Source organism: Cupressus sempervirens, chromosome 3 (assembly GCF_028749045.1).
Source record: "Cupressus sempervirens isolate cs-2001-9-10 chromosome 3, ASM2874904v1, whole genome shotgun sequence".
Classification (NCBI taxonomy): Eukaryota; Viridiplantae; Streptophyta; class Pinopsida; order Cupressales; family Cupressaceae; genus Cupressus; species Cupressus sempervirens.
The window spans coordinates 289,608,646-289,626,476 of NC_143120.1; the positions used below are offsets into that span (position 1 = coordinate 289,608,646).

At 37.8% G+C, this 17,831-nt stretch overlaps 1 protein-coding gene across 5 annotated transcripts in view; it reads left to right on the forward strand.

Annotated features, from left to right (window-relative positions):
* Positions 1–205: 205 nt before the first annotated feature.
* The window catches only part of LOC149566096 (uncharacterized), a 34,051-nt gene continuing 16,425 nt past the window's right edge, over positions 206–17,831 (forward strand). For 2 of the 5 annotated variants that reach the window (XR_016362114.1, XR_016362115.1), the window contains exons 1-2: positions 215–1,398; positions 3,401–3,500. Coding sequence is in view for 1 of the 5 variants with exons in the window: in XM_089819529.1 (XP_089675655.1) it covers positions 3,478–3,500; positions 8,099–8,263; positions 8,380–8,908 (717 nt within the window). In the remaining 4 variants the exon portion in view is untranslated. Of the gene's footprint in view, positions 1,399–3,400; positions 3,501–8,098; positions 8,264–8,379; positions 9,450–17,147; positions 17,197–17,831 lie in introns of those variants that run through there. The other 3 variants (XM_089819529.1, XR_016362116.1, XR_016362113.1) reach the window with 3 other exon arrangements.

A 17,831-nucleotide genomic window follows, 5' to 3' on the forward strand; every position in this document is an offset into this window, starting at 1 on the left:
AATAAAACGACCCATTAAATTGACATAAGGGAAGTGGGTTGCGACAATAAAGATGCATCCTAAGTTTTGGGGATTTGCACAAATCAAGATTTATTAAATGGTTTTAGATATTTTCTAGAAAATGCAATCTGCAGAGGTAAAGCTAAATTTCACATTTTTTGAGGGCCAATGTCCTAGTCACTGATACAGGGCAACATATATGCACCCTTCCCAAGTATTATATAGTGGAAGTCTTTTATATTTCCATTGAATAATGGTGCATATTCGTTGCCCTGTAGCTAGTGCCAATGTCCTATACCCGTGCGTGGTGTTTTTTTAAGGAAACATAGTGTTGGTAGCCGTTGAGGGAGGCGTATTGCCCAACATTATGATTGTAGTTTCTCTAGTGCAGAGCCATATTCCACAACCCATGCGAATGTCTCCATGCCAAATACAAAATTTGGTGGATTTCAAGACTTAAAAGTTGATTATGTGTGAAATTGACTCGCACTTCTTTTTCCCTTGTTCATTCTGCCTCTACATACCTAGATTTGGAGTTTTCAAATGATGTATGGATTTCCATCAAACATTGTAGTAAGAAATGCAAGGCAGATGTGAATGCAAATGTGGAGGAGCAGACATGCGAGTGAACTGTTTGAAGGATTTCCCAATTCAATGCATGGATGAAAGTTTTGGATCGAGAAAATGGTTTTTTGTCAGAAAAAATAAATCCAACATTTGTGTAGAGCGGCCAATAGATGGATACAACAAATGCAAGAAAAACATAGAATGAATAATACAAGAAGGTTTTGAAATTTCTGAATTAATGAAGTACTATAGATTTTTTTTTTAAACATTGGAAGTATTGTTTATGCCCTTGGCATGTAAACTGTATGCAAAATGGCTAGAGCATAGATGTGATCCTATGGAATGTAGTATTTGCTAGTGTTGGTAGAGGAAGGATCTATTAAAAAGACTTAGAAACTAAAAGAGAATACAACGAGAATGTGTAAAGCCCAATTCTATATTGTTTGCTCTGGTTAGTTTGTATAGAGTGAGCTTTCGAGCAGTGGTACTATCTTTGCCAGCATACTTCCAACCAGTGCTGAAATGGGAGCTTTGGTACAGGGAATGAATCTCCATTAAAGCATAATTGAAAGTGGATTTTTGTCAAATGTTTTATTTGCAAGTGCCCTCAAGGATACGGGGAAAATGTGGAAGCATACAGAAAACACATGAACTATTTGACAAAATGTCTAACATAGATTTTATCACATGGGCTTTGATGATTGCAGGATACACACAAAATGGGCCTGCTTTGCCGACATATTGTCAACCTTGATTGCAGGATATACACAAAATAGGCTTGCTTTGCCAGCACACTGTCAGCCTGGGCCAAGTTGAAAGCTTTGGAACAAGGTATATGAATCCATCAAAGCATAATCCAAAGTGGATTTAAATAGATATTGTAGCTGCAAGTGCTCTGCTAGATATTGCATCCTTAAAGTATTTGTTCAACACTGCATCCTTCACATTAGTTTTCACGGATATTGTAGCTGATTCTAAAAATGTTTTTTCAACATTGCATCCTTCGCATTAGTTTTAATTGTGAGCGAGCTAATTATTCTCAATTATCACCTATTTATGAATATTGGGTCACATGCATGATACAACAGATGTTAGACACACACAAAGTCTGATATAACCTGTACCACAAAATTGTTTTTGTGTATGGATAAATATCAACATGCATGCATAAGCATTGTACACATATTTTTAATTTGATTAGCCATATGTTTAAATTCTCTATTGGTTTTTGAGTAAACTTGGCCAAATATCACTATAATGTTGCTGATGCCCGACTTCACCAACAATTTGAGAAAAGAAATGAAGATGGATTGTACATCAGTCGTGTCAGAGAATCTATTACCAAATAAAATTTTCTTGCATTAAATAGATATTGGTCAGAGAATCTATTACTACACCCACATGGAACCAAAGAGCATTTCATTGAATCATGCAATCTAAATAATTTTGTTATTTTCATTTTCCATTGTAATGTTATTTTCATTTCCTATTATACATATTGATATGTAAGAATCGCGACAAGCCACACTTAAAACAAAACATACTGATATTTTAATGTCTTAAAAGCTTCCAACCACAAACACAGGGAACATCCAAATCGATTTGAGATGTATTTGGAACACTGTGTTTCCATTCTTCTTAGTTTTGAATATTACCAATATATTGATAATTTTTTTTTCTTATAATAGACTTCAAAAGCCAAGCATTTTAAAAAAGTAATATTCATAATATAATGAAATGTAAAATCATTTAGAATCTAGATTGCTTCAGGAAAAGTATATGTTTGAAGTATTTACATGGAAGGTTGACAACAAGAGGCAAGTACATGTTTACTATAGCAGACTGATTTTTTCTTGTGAAAAGGGGTAGCAAACTCAGACCTATCACTGTTTTCTATAAAACAACATTTAAGTTGATGGAGGTCTATGCCAACCCCTAGGTTTTATGAAGGATAGTGAAATACTGGGACTCAAACCCCCTTCCAAACCTCGAAGTACATGTCCCAAAGACCTCCGCCAATCTGCAACCACACCATCACTGGGATGGGTACTTAAATTTCTATTTGAATTTTGATTTTTGAATATTACTATTGGGTATGTACTATGTTACTATGTTGAATGTTCAATGGTTCTAGTTTGTGTTGAAATTTTGCTATATTTAAGTATTCTAGTTTGGTATGTTATACTGAAACATCATTTCATAACTAGCATTTGAAGTTCTATATGTATAGTATACAACACTCCTCCCTGCCCTATCCTCCCCTTACCCCCGTCCCCCAGTCATCCCCCCGTTGTCCCAAAATTGAGGCCCATTGTCCCCTGTCCCAGAAATTCGTCCCGACGTGGTGTCACACTGTGAAGAATTTAGTGGCATCAGAAGCAAAGTACCTTCTTGTCTAATGTAATAGGATTGCATAATAGTCCTCAGATACTAAAGAGTTGAGGATCAGTATCTCATAGTATTGTAGATACAGAAAGGGATTGATGATAACACAACTGATAATCATTTATATTCTACTATTGCTGATTCTTGTGAAAAGCCACATATATGCTCATTTGGAGAAGATTAAATGATACTGCCTTTGAACCATAGTTATTGAGTTCATTAGTTGAATCTATATTTTTTTGGAATGGCTAGATTCGTTCATTTTGGTCCGAGCTTTTCATTTCCTAGATAAATTTCACCCTATTTTCCTTAAAATTTTGGATTTTGGATTGTTTTCTACCTCCCAAAAAAGTCAAGTATTTTGGAACTGATAATTATGTTTTTGAACTTCCAATTTTTATACTGTATTCTTGTATTCACTGTAGACTTGTTTGACTATGATGTTTAGATGATCATCAAAACAAGCATGAACATAAGCACAATCACCTACATGATTGCGGTGTCTCTTCCATAAGCATTATTGTGATGAAACTCTCAATCTTGATGAGGTAATCCTTTTCATTTTCTTATGCCAAGAAATCTATTTTGATTCTTCTTGAATATGGTCAAAAAATATGCTTGTAAAAAAGGAATTCCTGAAACCACAGTATTGCATCACTAGAATATTCTTTTACGTAGGAAGAACACAGAGTATGACAATATGAATATACAGATTGGGACCAAAAGATTGAATCTGGTGTAATATCATTTAAAAAATCATGAAGGAAACATAATCTTTTTGAGCTTAGTGATTGATAAGATGATAGGCTGTGAACGAACTTGAAATTTTCATAAATTATGATTTTTCTAATTTCTAAATCTGATACCTAAAACGTTATTATTCCAAGCAAATCTGCAAGCTTTAGCAGTATGATGTTAATTTTGGACTCATCATATCACACATTAATACAGAGCAGTTATTGTGTACAGTATCCAAAGTAGCAAGCCCGTGACTTCAACATTTTATGGAACCTTTTTTGTTATTGTCAAATTATTAATTTATTATTATTGCATATCAACCATGAAATGGAAAAAATGAAAATCCTGGCAACAATTGTTATAACTTATGGTCCAAATAAACTTAGGATTAAATGAATGGGATGGTCCGTAGTTTGCAAACTCTGCAACTCTGAGTTGCTGAGAAATATCTGTTTTTTCTTTTTGGATGAGTTTTACAAGTTTCACTCTAAAATGTTCATGTTTACCAATTTAAGTCTATATATATTATAATTGTGTCTCAAATTGTATTTCTTTGTGCAGTTAGAGTTAATCAGGTCCTATAGTAAGTTATTTTTTGCTCATGTAATTTGGCAAACCTTTTAGAGAATGGAACCATGGAAATCACAATTTTACATTCATTTACAATTTCTTTACATGATAGTCTTAAATTACATTCTGTCTCAAATTAAAATTGTACACAAGCTACTTCATAAATTAATAATTAAAGCCATGCCTTGTCCTCAACTTAGAACTTGTGATCAATTTTGTGCTAATCATGCCTTTCTTATGCGTATATTTAGATTCCAAATTTTTAGTATCTTAAGTGGATTTTCCTTTCTTTGAATGAAATTTCTAGTCATTTGAATTTTCGATTAGGATCTATGATCTTTTCTCATTACAACATCAAGTAAATTAGGCGGCGAGAAACCAAAGCATTCTTTCAAGATAGATGTATTTGTGAAGTGTGTGTCACTTCATTGTCTTAGTAATTCATTACCAAACATGTGCCAAGTTCTCATTCCAAGGTTTTGGGTGCCCTTTATGCTAGCTCTTCAATAGCTGCTCCATTGTTTGGTTTATCCATCTGTTTGGAGATTAAATATGGTTTACCTTTCCAGTCTTCTATCCATTCTCTTCCCTAAAGTGGTTGAAATTCTATCCAAGAACCTTGCATGCCTGTATGGAATAATAGAACCAGGAAAACAAAAGTGAACCCAAACAGTAGTATAGAACTAATCAGTTAATTTCCATGGCCATCAAGAGTGTTTCTGCATTGAATGAGTGTGCATATCTTATTGAATTGGTTTTACAATAACACATAGTAGTCATGCTTGTTTCTTGATATGGGTGATTCTTATACAAAATCCATGGAAATGTTGCTCAGCCTTGAAGAAGCACTGATGGAATATAAAACTCCCATCTTTTTGTTATTTTTTTCCCCTTTGAAACAACTTGAGCAGCTAAGAGACTATAATGTTTTCAGTTATATGAGGTCTATAATAATATGAATTTATGACATTTGAACAGTTTCTTAATACTTTTCACAACTAACCAAGTTTCCCACATGTACAATGATTGGACGTATAATCATTGCACACCTATAGGGCATAAGTAGCCCTCCATGATTGCTGTTGTTGAGACTTTTGTTGCTGGGTTTTCATTTTTGTCAACATTTTTTGTGGCTGCTGGATTGGGGTTTTTTTTATTGTTCGCATGGCAAGGCCTAGGATTTCTTTGCGTTGGTAAGGATAGATGGTTCTTCTCCAACTATGCATGGAACGAGATCTAAATCATTTTATTCAGGGGAGAGCTCTAAGATGAAAAAAGTTAATGGTTGTTTTACGCGTAGCCAAGATTGCCTTGTTCTGGTTATTCCTCCAGCGGCGGTGATGGAGGACATTGAATATTGGACTAAGCATGCCTTGATATGCAAATTTCTTGGAATCTGGATTTCCTTATCGGCTCTTGAGCCATGGATTTGTCACTCATGGCAGGTGGAAGGAGATATGGAGATCACGCTGGTTGGAAATAGTTTTTTTTGGTTGTATTCTCATGCATGTCTGATTGTGATCGTGTTTTTGAAGGAGGGCCTTATTTCTACAACCATGTGGGGTTATTTGTCAAACCTTGGCAGTCAGGATTTAATTCTGCTGAGGATCTCCCTTCAACAGTGCCAGTGTGGGTTTGCTTGCTTCGCCTTCCCTTGGAATCCTGGCGAGAAGATATTCTCTGTCAAATTGCTGCTTTACTAGGAAAGCCAATTGCGATTCCGCATCAATCCCTCGATAAAAAGGTTATTTCTTTTGCAAGAATTTGTGTTGAAATTGATTTGAATAACCCATTACCGGATTCTTTGGAAATTTATCTTGGGTTTTCTTCTATGTTCCCTGAGGACGTGTACCCAGCCTAAAACTCGGCGTTTTGGAAACGGGGACGTCTCGGGGGTGGGGGGATGGGTATGGGACATCCCCCAGCCATTCCAAAAAAGTGAAAAAATGCAGGGGACGTCTTCGAAACTTGGGGATGCCTGAGGGAAAAAAGGGGGACGGCCAGGCGTACCTGGTATGGAAAGGGGACGTCTAGACGTCCCCTGACCGTACCAGGTATGGCCGGCCGTCCCCCCTTTTTTTTGCATAAAATTAAAAAAAGTTAACATAAAATAGTATTTTAAAGCCTTCAACTTGGTTACCCAAGTGGGCCCCACCCCTCCAAATGCCCTAAAAGGTTTAAACTCACCACATTTTAGTTGTTTTGTCATTTGTTTGGTTTTCATTTTGTGTTGCAATTGGCTGGAGTTTTCATTTTGCAAGAAGAGAAGGTGATATTTTTGCTTCCAAGAGCTTGACCAAGGGTTTGATCTTCTATTTTGTGCACCAAGTATGGAACTCTTTATGCTTCTATATATCATTTTAAAAATAGATTTGCAGTTTGCAAAGTTTGAATTTTTTTTTTTCATTGTTTTAGCTCATATATCTATTGCATATTTAAACCTCAAGAGTCAAAACAAAGCACAATGAGCAACAGTGGGAGTACTAGTAGTAGTGATGAAGAAAATGAGGTTGGGGTTGATGTTGCTAGTAGTGAGACTAGAAAAAAACCCGATTCTAAATCTGATTTGTTTAAATGCCCTTCCACCATTATGAAGAATTTTGCAAAGGGTCCTTTCAATAGAAGAAAACCTCTTCTCCAATATGTCACACCTAGGCCAAAAGATAAAAAGAATTCGGGAGGGACTAAAATGTGGGATTGTCATGTTTGTCTTGATGATTTTAGGGGCAGCTATACAAGAATGAAGTCACACTTTTTAGGTCTTTCATGTCAAGGAGTCAAAACTTGTCCTAACTTGACTGATGAACAAAAATTAGAATGCCAAAGATTGCACTTAGAGGCTGAAATGGAGGGGCATAATTTGACAGTGACATCACTATCTATTCCCTCACAATCATCTAGGCGTATGTCATCCGCCATTGGTACTAGTGTCAGCCCTACCGAGTCTGGAGAGAAGAGAAAGATGAGTAGTGGTGAGAAGGGTTCGGTGGAAAGTATGTTTAATGCATAGGCAAAGGAAAAGTGTGAGACATCCATTGGTAGATTCTTTGTTGCTAATGGTATCCTATATAATGCAGCCCGTTCCACATATTATAAACAAATGGTGAAAGATATTTTGAGTATGAATTCCTCATTTGTACCCCCTAGTGAGCATAAGCTACGAACCACCATCCTAGATGAAGAGTACTCAAAGGTTGCTTTGTTATTTGAGGATATGAAATGCACTTGGGGTAGGACGGGCTTCTCTATTGTGATGGATGGGTGGACCGATGTTAGACATCGGCCACTCATCAATATCATTGTCACATCCCCTGCTGGCTCTTATTTTTTGAAAGCCGTAGATTGCTCAGGAAAGAAGAAGGATGCAGAATTCTAGTTCTCCATTTTGAGAGATGCCATAAAGGAGATTGGGTCGTCTAGTGTTGTACAGGTTATCACAAATTCTACACCTGTGTGCAAATCAGCTGGTTTGATGATAGAGGGTGCTTATAGGCACATCTTTTGGACCCCTTGTTGTGTTCATTCCTTTAACAATGCATTGAAGGACATAGGGAAGATTGAATGGGTGAAACAGACGGTGCTAGAAGCTAGAGAAGTGCAAATGTTTATTTGCAACCACCACACTTCACTTGCTCTATTTAGGTCCTTCTCTAAGAAGGAGTTCCTCAAACCAGCCGAGACAAAGTATGTCAAGTTAACTTTTAGTTTGTTTTAACTTTAAGTTATTTAAAAAATTATTAATAAGTTTACTTACATGTGATGCTTTTAGTTTTAAATTTTAATCATTAATGTTTAAGTTTAACTTTATTAATATTTTAATTTATAATTGTTGCTATAGGTATTGTACATATTTCATCTTGATGGAGAGGATGATTGAGGTGTATGAGGCCCGTCAATTGATGGTGGTGAATCCAGAGTGGGTACGATGGTCTAATTCTAAGTCCTCTGAAGGAAAAACAGTGAGGCAAAGGATCCTTGATGAGAGTTGGTGGTCCACAATAAAGTAAGTTGTTGATTTTTAAATTTACTATTAGTCTTTTGCTTGCTGATTTTCCTACTAACAGTCTTAAAATTCTTAAAATTCTAATTCTGATTTTAATTTTTGTTTGCATCTTGCAGATATATTTGCTCTGTCATAGCACCCATTGTAGATGCCATTAGATATGCTGATACTAACGCTCCTAACGCTCCTAGTTTGGGAGAGATCTATGAGACTATTGACAGCATGTTGGGGAAGATGAAGAGAATCGTTGCAGCAAAGGATCCTACATTGGGGTTTTATAAGGAGCATATTAGGTCTATTGTGACGCAGAGGTGGAACATGATGAATACCCTATTTCATATGGCAGCCTTTGCTCTAAATCCCAAATGGTATGCACAATTGGGTGGAAGGGGCCTCCCATGTGATGATCCTAAGGTTTTGGATGGCTTCACAAGAGCAATTGATAAGATCTATTCAGCTCAAGATGCATCTACTCTTCGTGCACAGTTCCTTGACTTCACCAACCTTTGTGGCCCAAACTTGGGTAAGCCACAAGCAAGGTTGGATAGAATTTTTTTGGCACAGAGAGATCCTATTGGATGGTGGACCTGGCATGAGAGAGATACACCTGAGTTTAAAATACTTGCCAGTCGCCTCCTTGCATAGGTTGCTAGTTCCTCAGTTGCAGAGAGGAATTGGTCCGCATATTCATATATCCACTCCATCAAGAAGAATAGACTTACTTCTAAAAGAGCGAAGAAGCTAGTGGCAGTGCATCATGCTCTTTGACTTGCCGATCGTCAGACTCTAGAGTATAGGTAGACACCAGCTTTGCGATGAGATGTTGAGCTTGAGGATGTGGCCTAGATAGACAGGGATGACACAGCACCAGGATTGATTGGGGTTCCATTAGATGAGACTACGCTTCGTGTGGAGAATGATAGTGAGGAGGACTCTGATTTTGATGCCATGGCAGTAGAGGCAGAATAGGAGCAACAGTCTGCTTCATTTTTCTATGTTTTTTTTTTTAATGTTGAACATGAACATGATTATGATACATTGATACTTATTACTTTATGGCAGCCCTCTACCCTTTGGGCCTATAGCTTTGGGCATATTTTGATTTTGATTTTCAGATTTGTCACGTTTATTATTATGACATTATGATATTGACAATTGTTAATGTTCATTGTTCAGTGTTTACTGATATTGATATGCATTTTGACAATTGGGTACTAAAATCGGATGTTATTTCCTAGATGGCATTCAAATGTTGTATGTTATGGTTCTATAATGTTTAAATGACATGCTTTGTGCTTAGTTTCATATGAATGACATGTATATTTGCAAATTTCAATGTAAGTAGGAGATGATTTCCACAGCTAGTCAAATTGTGATGTGAATATCAGGATTTAACTGTGTGATTTTGAGTCAAACTCGATGACCCATGTTTCATGAGTTGTGATTCAACATGAATCCATCTCTCATGAGAATAAATGGAACACTTAGCACTCATTGGATCTAGGTGATGCTCCAGGGGTGAAGCACTGGGACTTCCCGGGAGGTCACCCATCCCAGTACTACTCCAGCCTGAGCGCGCTTAACTACGGAGTTTCCTCCACAATTGAATCACTACTCATGAAACATGGGTCATCGAGTTTGACTCAAAATCACATAGTTGAATCCTGATATTCACATCACAATTTGACTAGCTGTGGAAATCATCTCCTACTTATCAATTGATGAGCTTAAGGGGCTTTCTAATGAATGGTTCATAAGGCACAACACTTGGTGAAGGTTTTGCAAATGGGTTTGCAAGCTTTGGGTTTAACTGTGGAGGAAACTTCGTAGTTAAGCGCACTCAGGCTGGAGTAGTATTGGGATGGGTGACCTCCCGGGAAGTCTCGATGCTTCACCCCTGTGAGCATCACCTAGATCCAATGAGTGCTAAGTGTTCCATTTATTCTCATGAGAGATGGATTCATGTTGAATCACTACTCATGAAACATGGGTCATCGAGTTTGACTCAAAATCACACAGTTAAATCCTGATATTCACATCACAATTTCAATGTATATTTTAAAATTTCCCTATATATATATAGCCGTCTCCCCCCCGTCCCCAAAATTGCCAAAAAAAAATTGTCGTCCTAAAAACCCGTCTCGCCATCCCTTGCTGTCCCCATACCGAAAACTCAGGGGAACATAGGTTTTCTTCCTAGGTGCAATAGTTAGATTATGAATCCCTCCCTTTCCGATGCCGGATATGTCATGAGTATGGTCATTTACAGCGTTAGTGTCCTCGAAACTTGAATTCCAAAGGAGTGGATGGTTCTACGGCTGGCAATAGAGGTGGTCTGGCAGATGTTGTAGGAAAAGGACAAGCTTAGATGGATATACAACTAAGGGGAAAACTCAACCAGATAATACAGGAAAAGGAAAGGCTCAAATGCAAGATAAGGATGGATTTACCCTTGCTTGTCCATGAGCTAAGGGGCGTGGTCAGAATAGGCCTTTGGAAGATCGACAATTTGATTTTGGTTTTAATCATTTTGAGGTGCTGGATAGTATGGTTTTAGAGGAGGGTATTCCTCCTAGTATCTCTTCTGATCCAGTTTGCTTAGATGAGGGAGCTCCACCTCATGACGCTTGTGGGGCATCCTAGGGTGCGGTACACCAGAAGAGTGAGGTCTCTATAGCACCTGAGTCTGAAGCTCTGGTGACACCTATGGTGCTTGAGGATAATGACATTGTTTTGGCCGACTTGGTTAAGGATGTGCTAGCATTTGGTAAGTGTAAGGGGTCTCCTCTTCCCTTGGGGTTGATGCATAGACCCTTTAAGCGGGTTTCCTTTACTCCTCTAAGGAGTGGGCGTAAAATAGACTAGGAGAAGATTAAATTCACAGGAGATATATTGATAGAGTCTAGGTTAGTGAAACCATTGGATGCTAATTTTCCCCATTCTATTCAATGATGATTATTCTCTCATGGAATGTTAGGGGTTTGAATAGCATCCCTAGACAAAAGTCTATTTAAAATCTGGTGGTTGATCATTCTCTTGATGTTTTTGTATCCAAGAGACTAAGCTCTCTATGGAGTCTATGGTCCGATATGCCTCTAGTATTTGGCCTCGTGGGCAATGCCAGTGTGTTGGGGCTATGGGAAGTGCTGGTGGTTTGGCTATCTTTTGGGATCCGTGGAAAATTCCTTCCCTTGGCTAGGTGTCTTCTCGCTCAACTCTCTCTATGGTGGCTTCTTCTGTGGACTCAGGTGAGGTGATCATGATTACTAATGTGTATGTGCCTGTTGATTTTCTAGGAAAGGAGGAACTTTGAAGGCATATTTAGTACGTTAGAAATTCTCACCCTTTTCATCCTTGGGTGTTAGTAGGAGACTTCAATTTAGTTTTAAGTTTGGAGGAGAAGCAGGGTGGTTTGGCTCAATCGGGGCCTTCTTCCACTTTTCTTTGTCAACACATAGCTCTTCTACACCTCTTTGATGTTAAGCCTTCTAATGGTCTCTATACTTGGAATAATAGAAGGACTGAGGTTGATGCTATCTCATAACATCTTGATAGATTTATTGTTTCTTGTTTCTGAGTTAGTGGCACCCTTACTCTCTCTTCAGAAATTTTGGACTGGAGGGGTTCTGATCATTGGCCAACTAAATTTTCTGCTATTGGGGTTATTATTCCGAAGCATCCACCTTTTAAGTTCCAGTTGATGTGGCTTCGTGGCTCCTCTCTTCATGATCTTGTATTTTGTTGGTGGAGAGATGGAGCTCCTACATATGGTACTACTATGTTTTCATTTTCTAAAAGGCTTTAATATGTTAAAAGGCAGCTCAGGATATGGAATAGACAATGTTTTGGAAACCTTCACTCTATGAAGAGGCTTGCTCAAGAACATCTCGACGTCATAACTAGGAAGATTAGAGATCGAGGTTTTTTTGAAGATCTTGGCTAGGCTGAATCCTCTACTTTTAGAGTTCTGGAAGAATGGGAACTTCGAGGGGAAATTTTCTAGAAGTAAAAGGCTAGAGTTGATTGGCTCTAGGAAGGAGATAGGAACATTGCTTTTTTCCTTAAAACTGTGCAATTTCGTCGGAATCAGAGCTATATTTCTTCGTTGGTTAATTATGAAGGTATTCAACTGTCTTCCTTGCTAGCTTTGTTCCAGGAGGCTACTCGGTACTTTTCTACCCTCTTCTCAAAGGACTCTCCTCCTATTGATAATCAAGAGAATATTATTTTGTCTTGTATTCTTTCCCTTATTACCTAGGAAATGAATGATTATCTCATGCGACCGGTCTCTTTGGATGAGTTGCAAGAGGTGGTCTTTGGCATGCCTAAGGGCAAACGTCCTGATCCTGATGGCTATCCAGTTGAATTCTTTCAGGAATTTTGGGACATAATTAATCATGATTTGTTGGAGGTGGTTAAGGAATCATATTCTAGCAAGCAGATGCTTCAAGAATTTAATTCTACTTTCTTGACTCTTATTCCAAAAAGAGGGGGATAATCAACTAGAGTTTTATAGACCTATTGCTTTATGTAATGTGGTTTACAAAGTCATTAGTAAGTTGATTGCTGAGAGAATTAAAAAGTGGCTCCCCATTATTATCTTAGAAGAACAAGGTGGTTTTGTTGCAAGAAGACAAATTTTGGATGGGGTGGTTATTGCTACTAAGGCTATTCACTCTATGGCTAGTTCAAGGGAGCGATCTCTGTTTGTTAAGATGGATATGGCTAAGGCCTACAATAGAGTTAAATGGAGTTTCCTAAGGAATATTCTTCTTACCTTTGGCTTTAGCTCTGACTGGTTGAGTTGGACTATGAGTTGTGTTACTTTTGCGTCTTTTTCTGTTCTTCTTAATGGTCAACCCTCCTAGCTATTTGATGCCTCTAGAGGTCTCCGCCAAGGTAATCCTCTCTCCCCCTATCTTTTCATCATTATGGCTAAGGGCTTGGCAGATTCATTAAGTATCAGGTGTCCCAAAACTCTATTCAGGGGTGGTGGTGGGGTAATGGTTTACCTACTCTTTCTCACCTTCAATTTGTTGATAATTCTACTCTTGCGGGACTTGCTCGGTTCAAGGAAGCTGAAGCCTTTCGACATACTTTGGATATTTATTTGGCAGCATCATTCCAAAAAGTTAATGAGCACAAATCTTCTATTATTTTTTTAACACTCCTGATTCTATTCAGCAAAGGATTGCTAATATCTTGCAGTTTCAGATTGGGTCGCTTCCTTTGACATATCTTGGCATCCCTATTGTCGTTTCTAGGCAGCCACGACTCTTCTAGCAGAATTTGATTAACAAGCTTTAGGAAAAGGTAAACCATTGGACTCATAGATGGTTCTCTACTGTTGTTTAGGTTACCCTTCTTCAACATGTTATTCAAGCTCTTTCTACTTATAGACGAATGGTTCAGGCTGCTCTTGTTTACTTTCTCAAGGAGTTTGATGCTCATTCTTGGCAATTCCTTTGGTGTGGTAATTTGTGTAGCTCTAAATGGAGTTTGATTAGCTGGGAGACTGTTTGCAGGCCTAAGGAGGAGGGCGGTCTTGGTCTTCGTTTAGCTATCTTGAGTAGTCAAGCATTGGTTGCTAAGCTTTATTGGCGATGGTGCTCTGGACAACATCAACTCTGGGCCCATATTATTACAGATAAATATTTTAGAGGTGCTGATCCTTGCTCTATTTTTGCACTTCCTCTTGAAGGTCATGGCTCTATGGTTTGGCATACTCTTAAGATTGGTGCTCTTTTAGTTAAGAGGGGCCTTTTCTGGATATGTAAGGGAGGCTCTGAGGCATTGTTTTGGTCTGATGCTTGGGATGGATTCCCCTCCATCTTATCCATTTACCCTTATCTTCAGACTCTCTGTGATTCTTTTCTTGCTGCTGGATGGGATAAAGTGGCTCATTACAAGACTCCTTATCAATTGGGACCTGTTTTCGGTTATGGATGGAAGCACTCCTCAGATTGGCTTCCTAGAGGCACAAAGATGGATTGTCAGGAGCTTTCTTAGATTTTGGCTTCTAGGGCGTGTTGCTCTCTGCTAGGACCAGATGTTTTGGCTTGGGGAGGTACCTTGTCTGGTAAATATTCTATCTCTGCTGGGTATCAAGAGATAACTAGACAACTGTTAGGGGATGTTGAGGTCCCTTGGTGGAAACAAGTTTGGAATAAATTTTCTTAGTCCAAGTGCAATTTTTCAATGTGGGTGGTGGCTCACAACTGCTGTCTTACATGGGATAATCTTTGTAAATGCGCATTTCAGGGCTCCTCATTTTGTGTTTTGTGTGGTAATGGGGAGGAGTCTGTCTCCCATCTATTCATACATTGCTCATTTTCTACTCAGTTATGACACCTTTGGTGGAGTGCTTGGGGTCGCTCTTGTTGGCATGCTTCCTCTTTGTCTAGGATCTGGGCTTGCTTGGGGAGTGCTCCCTCCAAGGCTTCTCCTCTCCATGCTGCTTGGATTACTGGCCCATCATTCATTCTTTGGCATATCTAGCTAGAGAGGAATCGATGAATCTTTCAAGATGTCCAAATTGGTGTTATGCATCTTTGGTGGAAGATCTCACATTCTCTTTAGGAAACTATTCAAGCAAAGTGTGAGCTATATGTGGGTATGGATTTGGCCGATCTTGCTATATGCAATCGCCTCAATTTTAATCTTTAGGATGGGGCTACAGCTCAATGGCATTAAAGAGTTCCCAAACAGCCTCAACGATAGGGGAAGGGGTGGTTGAATCAGGAGGGGCATTGGATGACTCCTCATGGAGTTCTTAAAATTAACATTGATGGTTCTTCCTTGGGGAATCCAGGACCTGCTGGTATTGGGGGAGTGGCTCGTTGCAGCTCTAGTGAAGTTAAATTCTTTTTCTCAGTGTATAAGGGTTTCCATACTAACAATCTCATGGAGGCTCTGGCCATTTTATATGTTGTGGAACAGTGTTGTTTGAGGGGATGGCATAAGATTATCTGTGAGTTTGACTCCCAAGTGGTGGTGAACTTGCTTACTTCGCAAGAGCTTGAGGATGTTAGTTGGCAACTAGCTACTGTTGTTAATCATACTCTTCTCTTTTGTACCTCTCTTGAGTTCATTAGGTTTACCTTGCAAATGGAGCAGAGCTATTGATTGTTTGGCCAAATGGGCTTCTGTTCATGCACCAGGCTGGAATATTATGGATAGGTGGAAGCGCCTTGATCTGTTATGAGAATTTGATGAACTTGTTGGTCAGGACAGAGTTTCTTGTTGAGCTCTCCTTGTTGTAATCCTTTTTGTCTTAATAAATTTTTACCTCTCTTTTTCTGATAAGTAGGCCTCCATGCAAATATTTAAACCATTTTACCTGTTTGTGGATGTTATTGTTGTGCGAGGAATGCATTGTGTCAAGCAGACTTTTTGATTATATAAATATTCTTATTTTGAGTCAAAGTGTAAATCAAGTGAATAATTGTTTGGAATAGAGTTCACCATCTCCCCTGGAATAGTGCTTTTTCAGATTCACCCAGGAAATTTGCCCTTTTTTATTATTAGTCTCTATGAATACCATTCCTCTGAAATGCTTCATCAAAAATGAAACCATTAGTATTTTTTCTGAAGAGACCTTCATGAATTGGTGTAGAGACCCCGAATGAATATTTCTAAAATTAAATGTTTTCTTTGATAAAGATTGCTACCTTGTTGCCCTGAATTTTAGTGGCAGATGTAATGCACAAATCATTAACTCATTTATTTCTTGTTTAAAATGAATGTTGGGTGATTTACAGAATGTGTAATTGATGATTGCCATGATGATGCATCAGTTATTGTCTAAAGAGATTCTCTATGTGCCAATGAAGGAAATAGGTAATTGAAATCCAAAATGGTTGAAAGTGAAAAAGGATACAATTAGCAATGATGACTATGAACACTACTCTAATCAATATAAACTTATCAAATGACTTTATCTATTATATGAGTTACAACCAGATAATTTGAGAGAATAGTTTAACTTATGTAGAAGATGCAAGAATTGGTCAACCTCCAAGTGATATTGTGCAAGATCTTGCTCCTGGCCTTGATCTAGGAAATAATTGATCTCAAGCATTTGTTTTCTAACTTGTGCTTCTTGTGCTTATAATTTAACTATGACATGAATTTCTTGCTACTTTTCTTAATCTAAGAAAGTTTTTTCAAACTTCCATGAACTTCCATGTTGTGTTAGAGAATTGCAACAAATAATCCAGCATTTAATTCCTTTTCCCTGTAGTTGGTATCTTGTGACATAGTATAGCTATAAGTATATACTATTTACTTGATCTTATGCCAACTTTAAAAGAATGACCATGATTACTCTCCAGGAGTATAAAAATGTCATCAATAGTGATTTATTATAAATTCCCTATTTCTCAGAGCTAGCGGCTAGTGTACCCTCCAAAGTTTGTAGATTTTTTCTGATATCTTTGAATGAGCACCCATGATAGATGACCATCTTTTAACTACCTAAAAACGCATGCTCCAACAGGTCTGCAATAAGAGATAAGTAAGCAAACTGCCAACCAGAAATTATATTTTTTTCCTCTTTTATCTGATATTTATGATCACATCAAATATCAAGCCATACATGGCTATAGTCAAAATATGATTAGTGATGTTTAAATATATAACTTGCAATTATTCTCTCTTGATGTATGTTATTTTCTTTCCAATATCTTTGTATAAGTATTATGTAGAAATTTATAGTACTCGTTTTTTAAATTAGTTAACAGCATAACCACTAGAGGTTCATAGGATCTAGGAGCCAATCTTCAGACCCACATTATCTAATAACCATTATTCATATGTTTTATGGTGGTGTACCTATATTATTAAAAGTGAAGGTTGAGGTTTTCAGGATAATAATGCCTTGGAGGTTAATACTGAGTCCTGGCAGAGCAATGAAGTTAAAGATGGATTCATGGAGGGTGAGGACGGAGTCAAATTATTCACTTGTATTCCAAGTGATGAGCACAGTAGAATAGATAATGAAATTGATAAGACATCTGAAGCATCTATAAAAACTCTATTTGGTAAAGATATGGTTGATGCAGAAATAAACAGAGAATGTGAATATGTTCAAACAGTAGTCTCAAGGAGGAGCCATGGACATGTATCCAAAGCATCTTGTTTTGGTAGAGATGATGGGGCCATCAAGCTCCCGGATAATGTGGTAGCCTATGATCCATCTAAGGATGAACAAGGTAACTCCTATGGAAACTCTACAAGACAAGAGTTTATAACAGTTTGTGCTAGTCTGGCTGAGTATATAATAAAGTGCTCTATAGATTGTCCAAATACTCAAGTTGTTGATAATGAAGATGATAAATTTTCCATAAATACAAAGGAAATAAAGGTTTCCACTAATACAAGAGGTCAACTAGATGTTGATAACAATGAATACTTAGGCAAGTCTTCAACAATTAGAATGTTTGTTCATCAGATGAATGTATCTGATCCCTCCAAGTATTCGGAATGCCATTCATGTGGTGATCTAGATGATTCAAAACACACTTTTGAGACTATTAGCATGGCTCCTGTCTGTGCTGGCATGCCATCT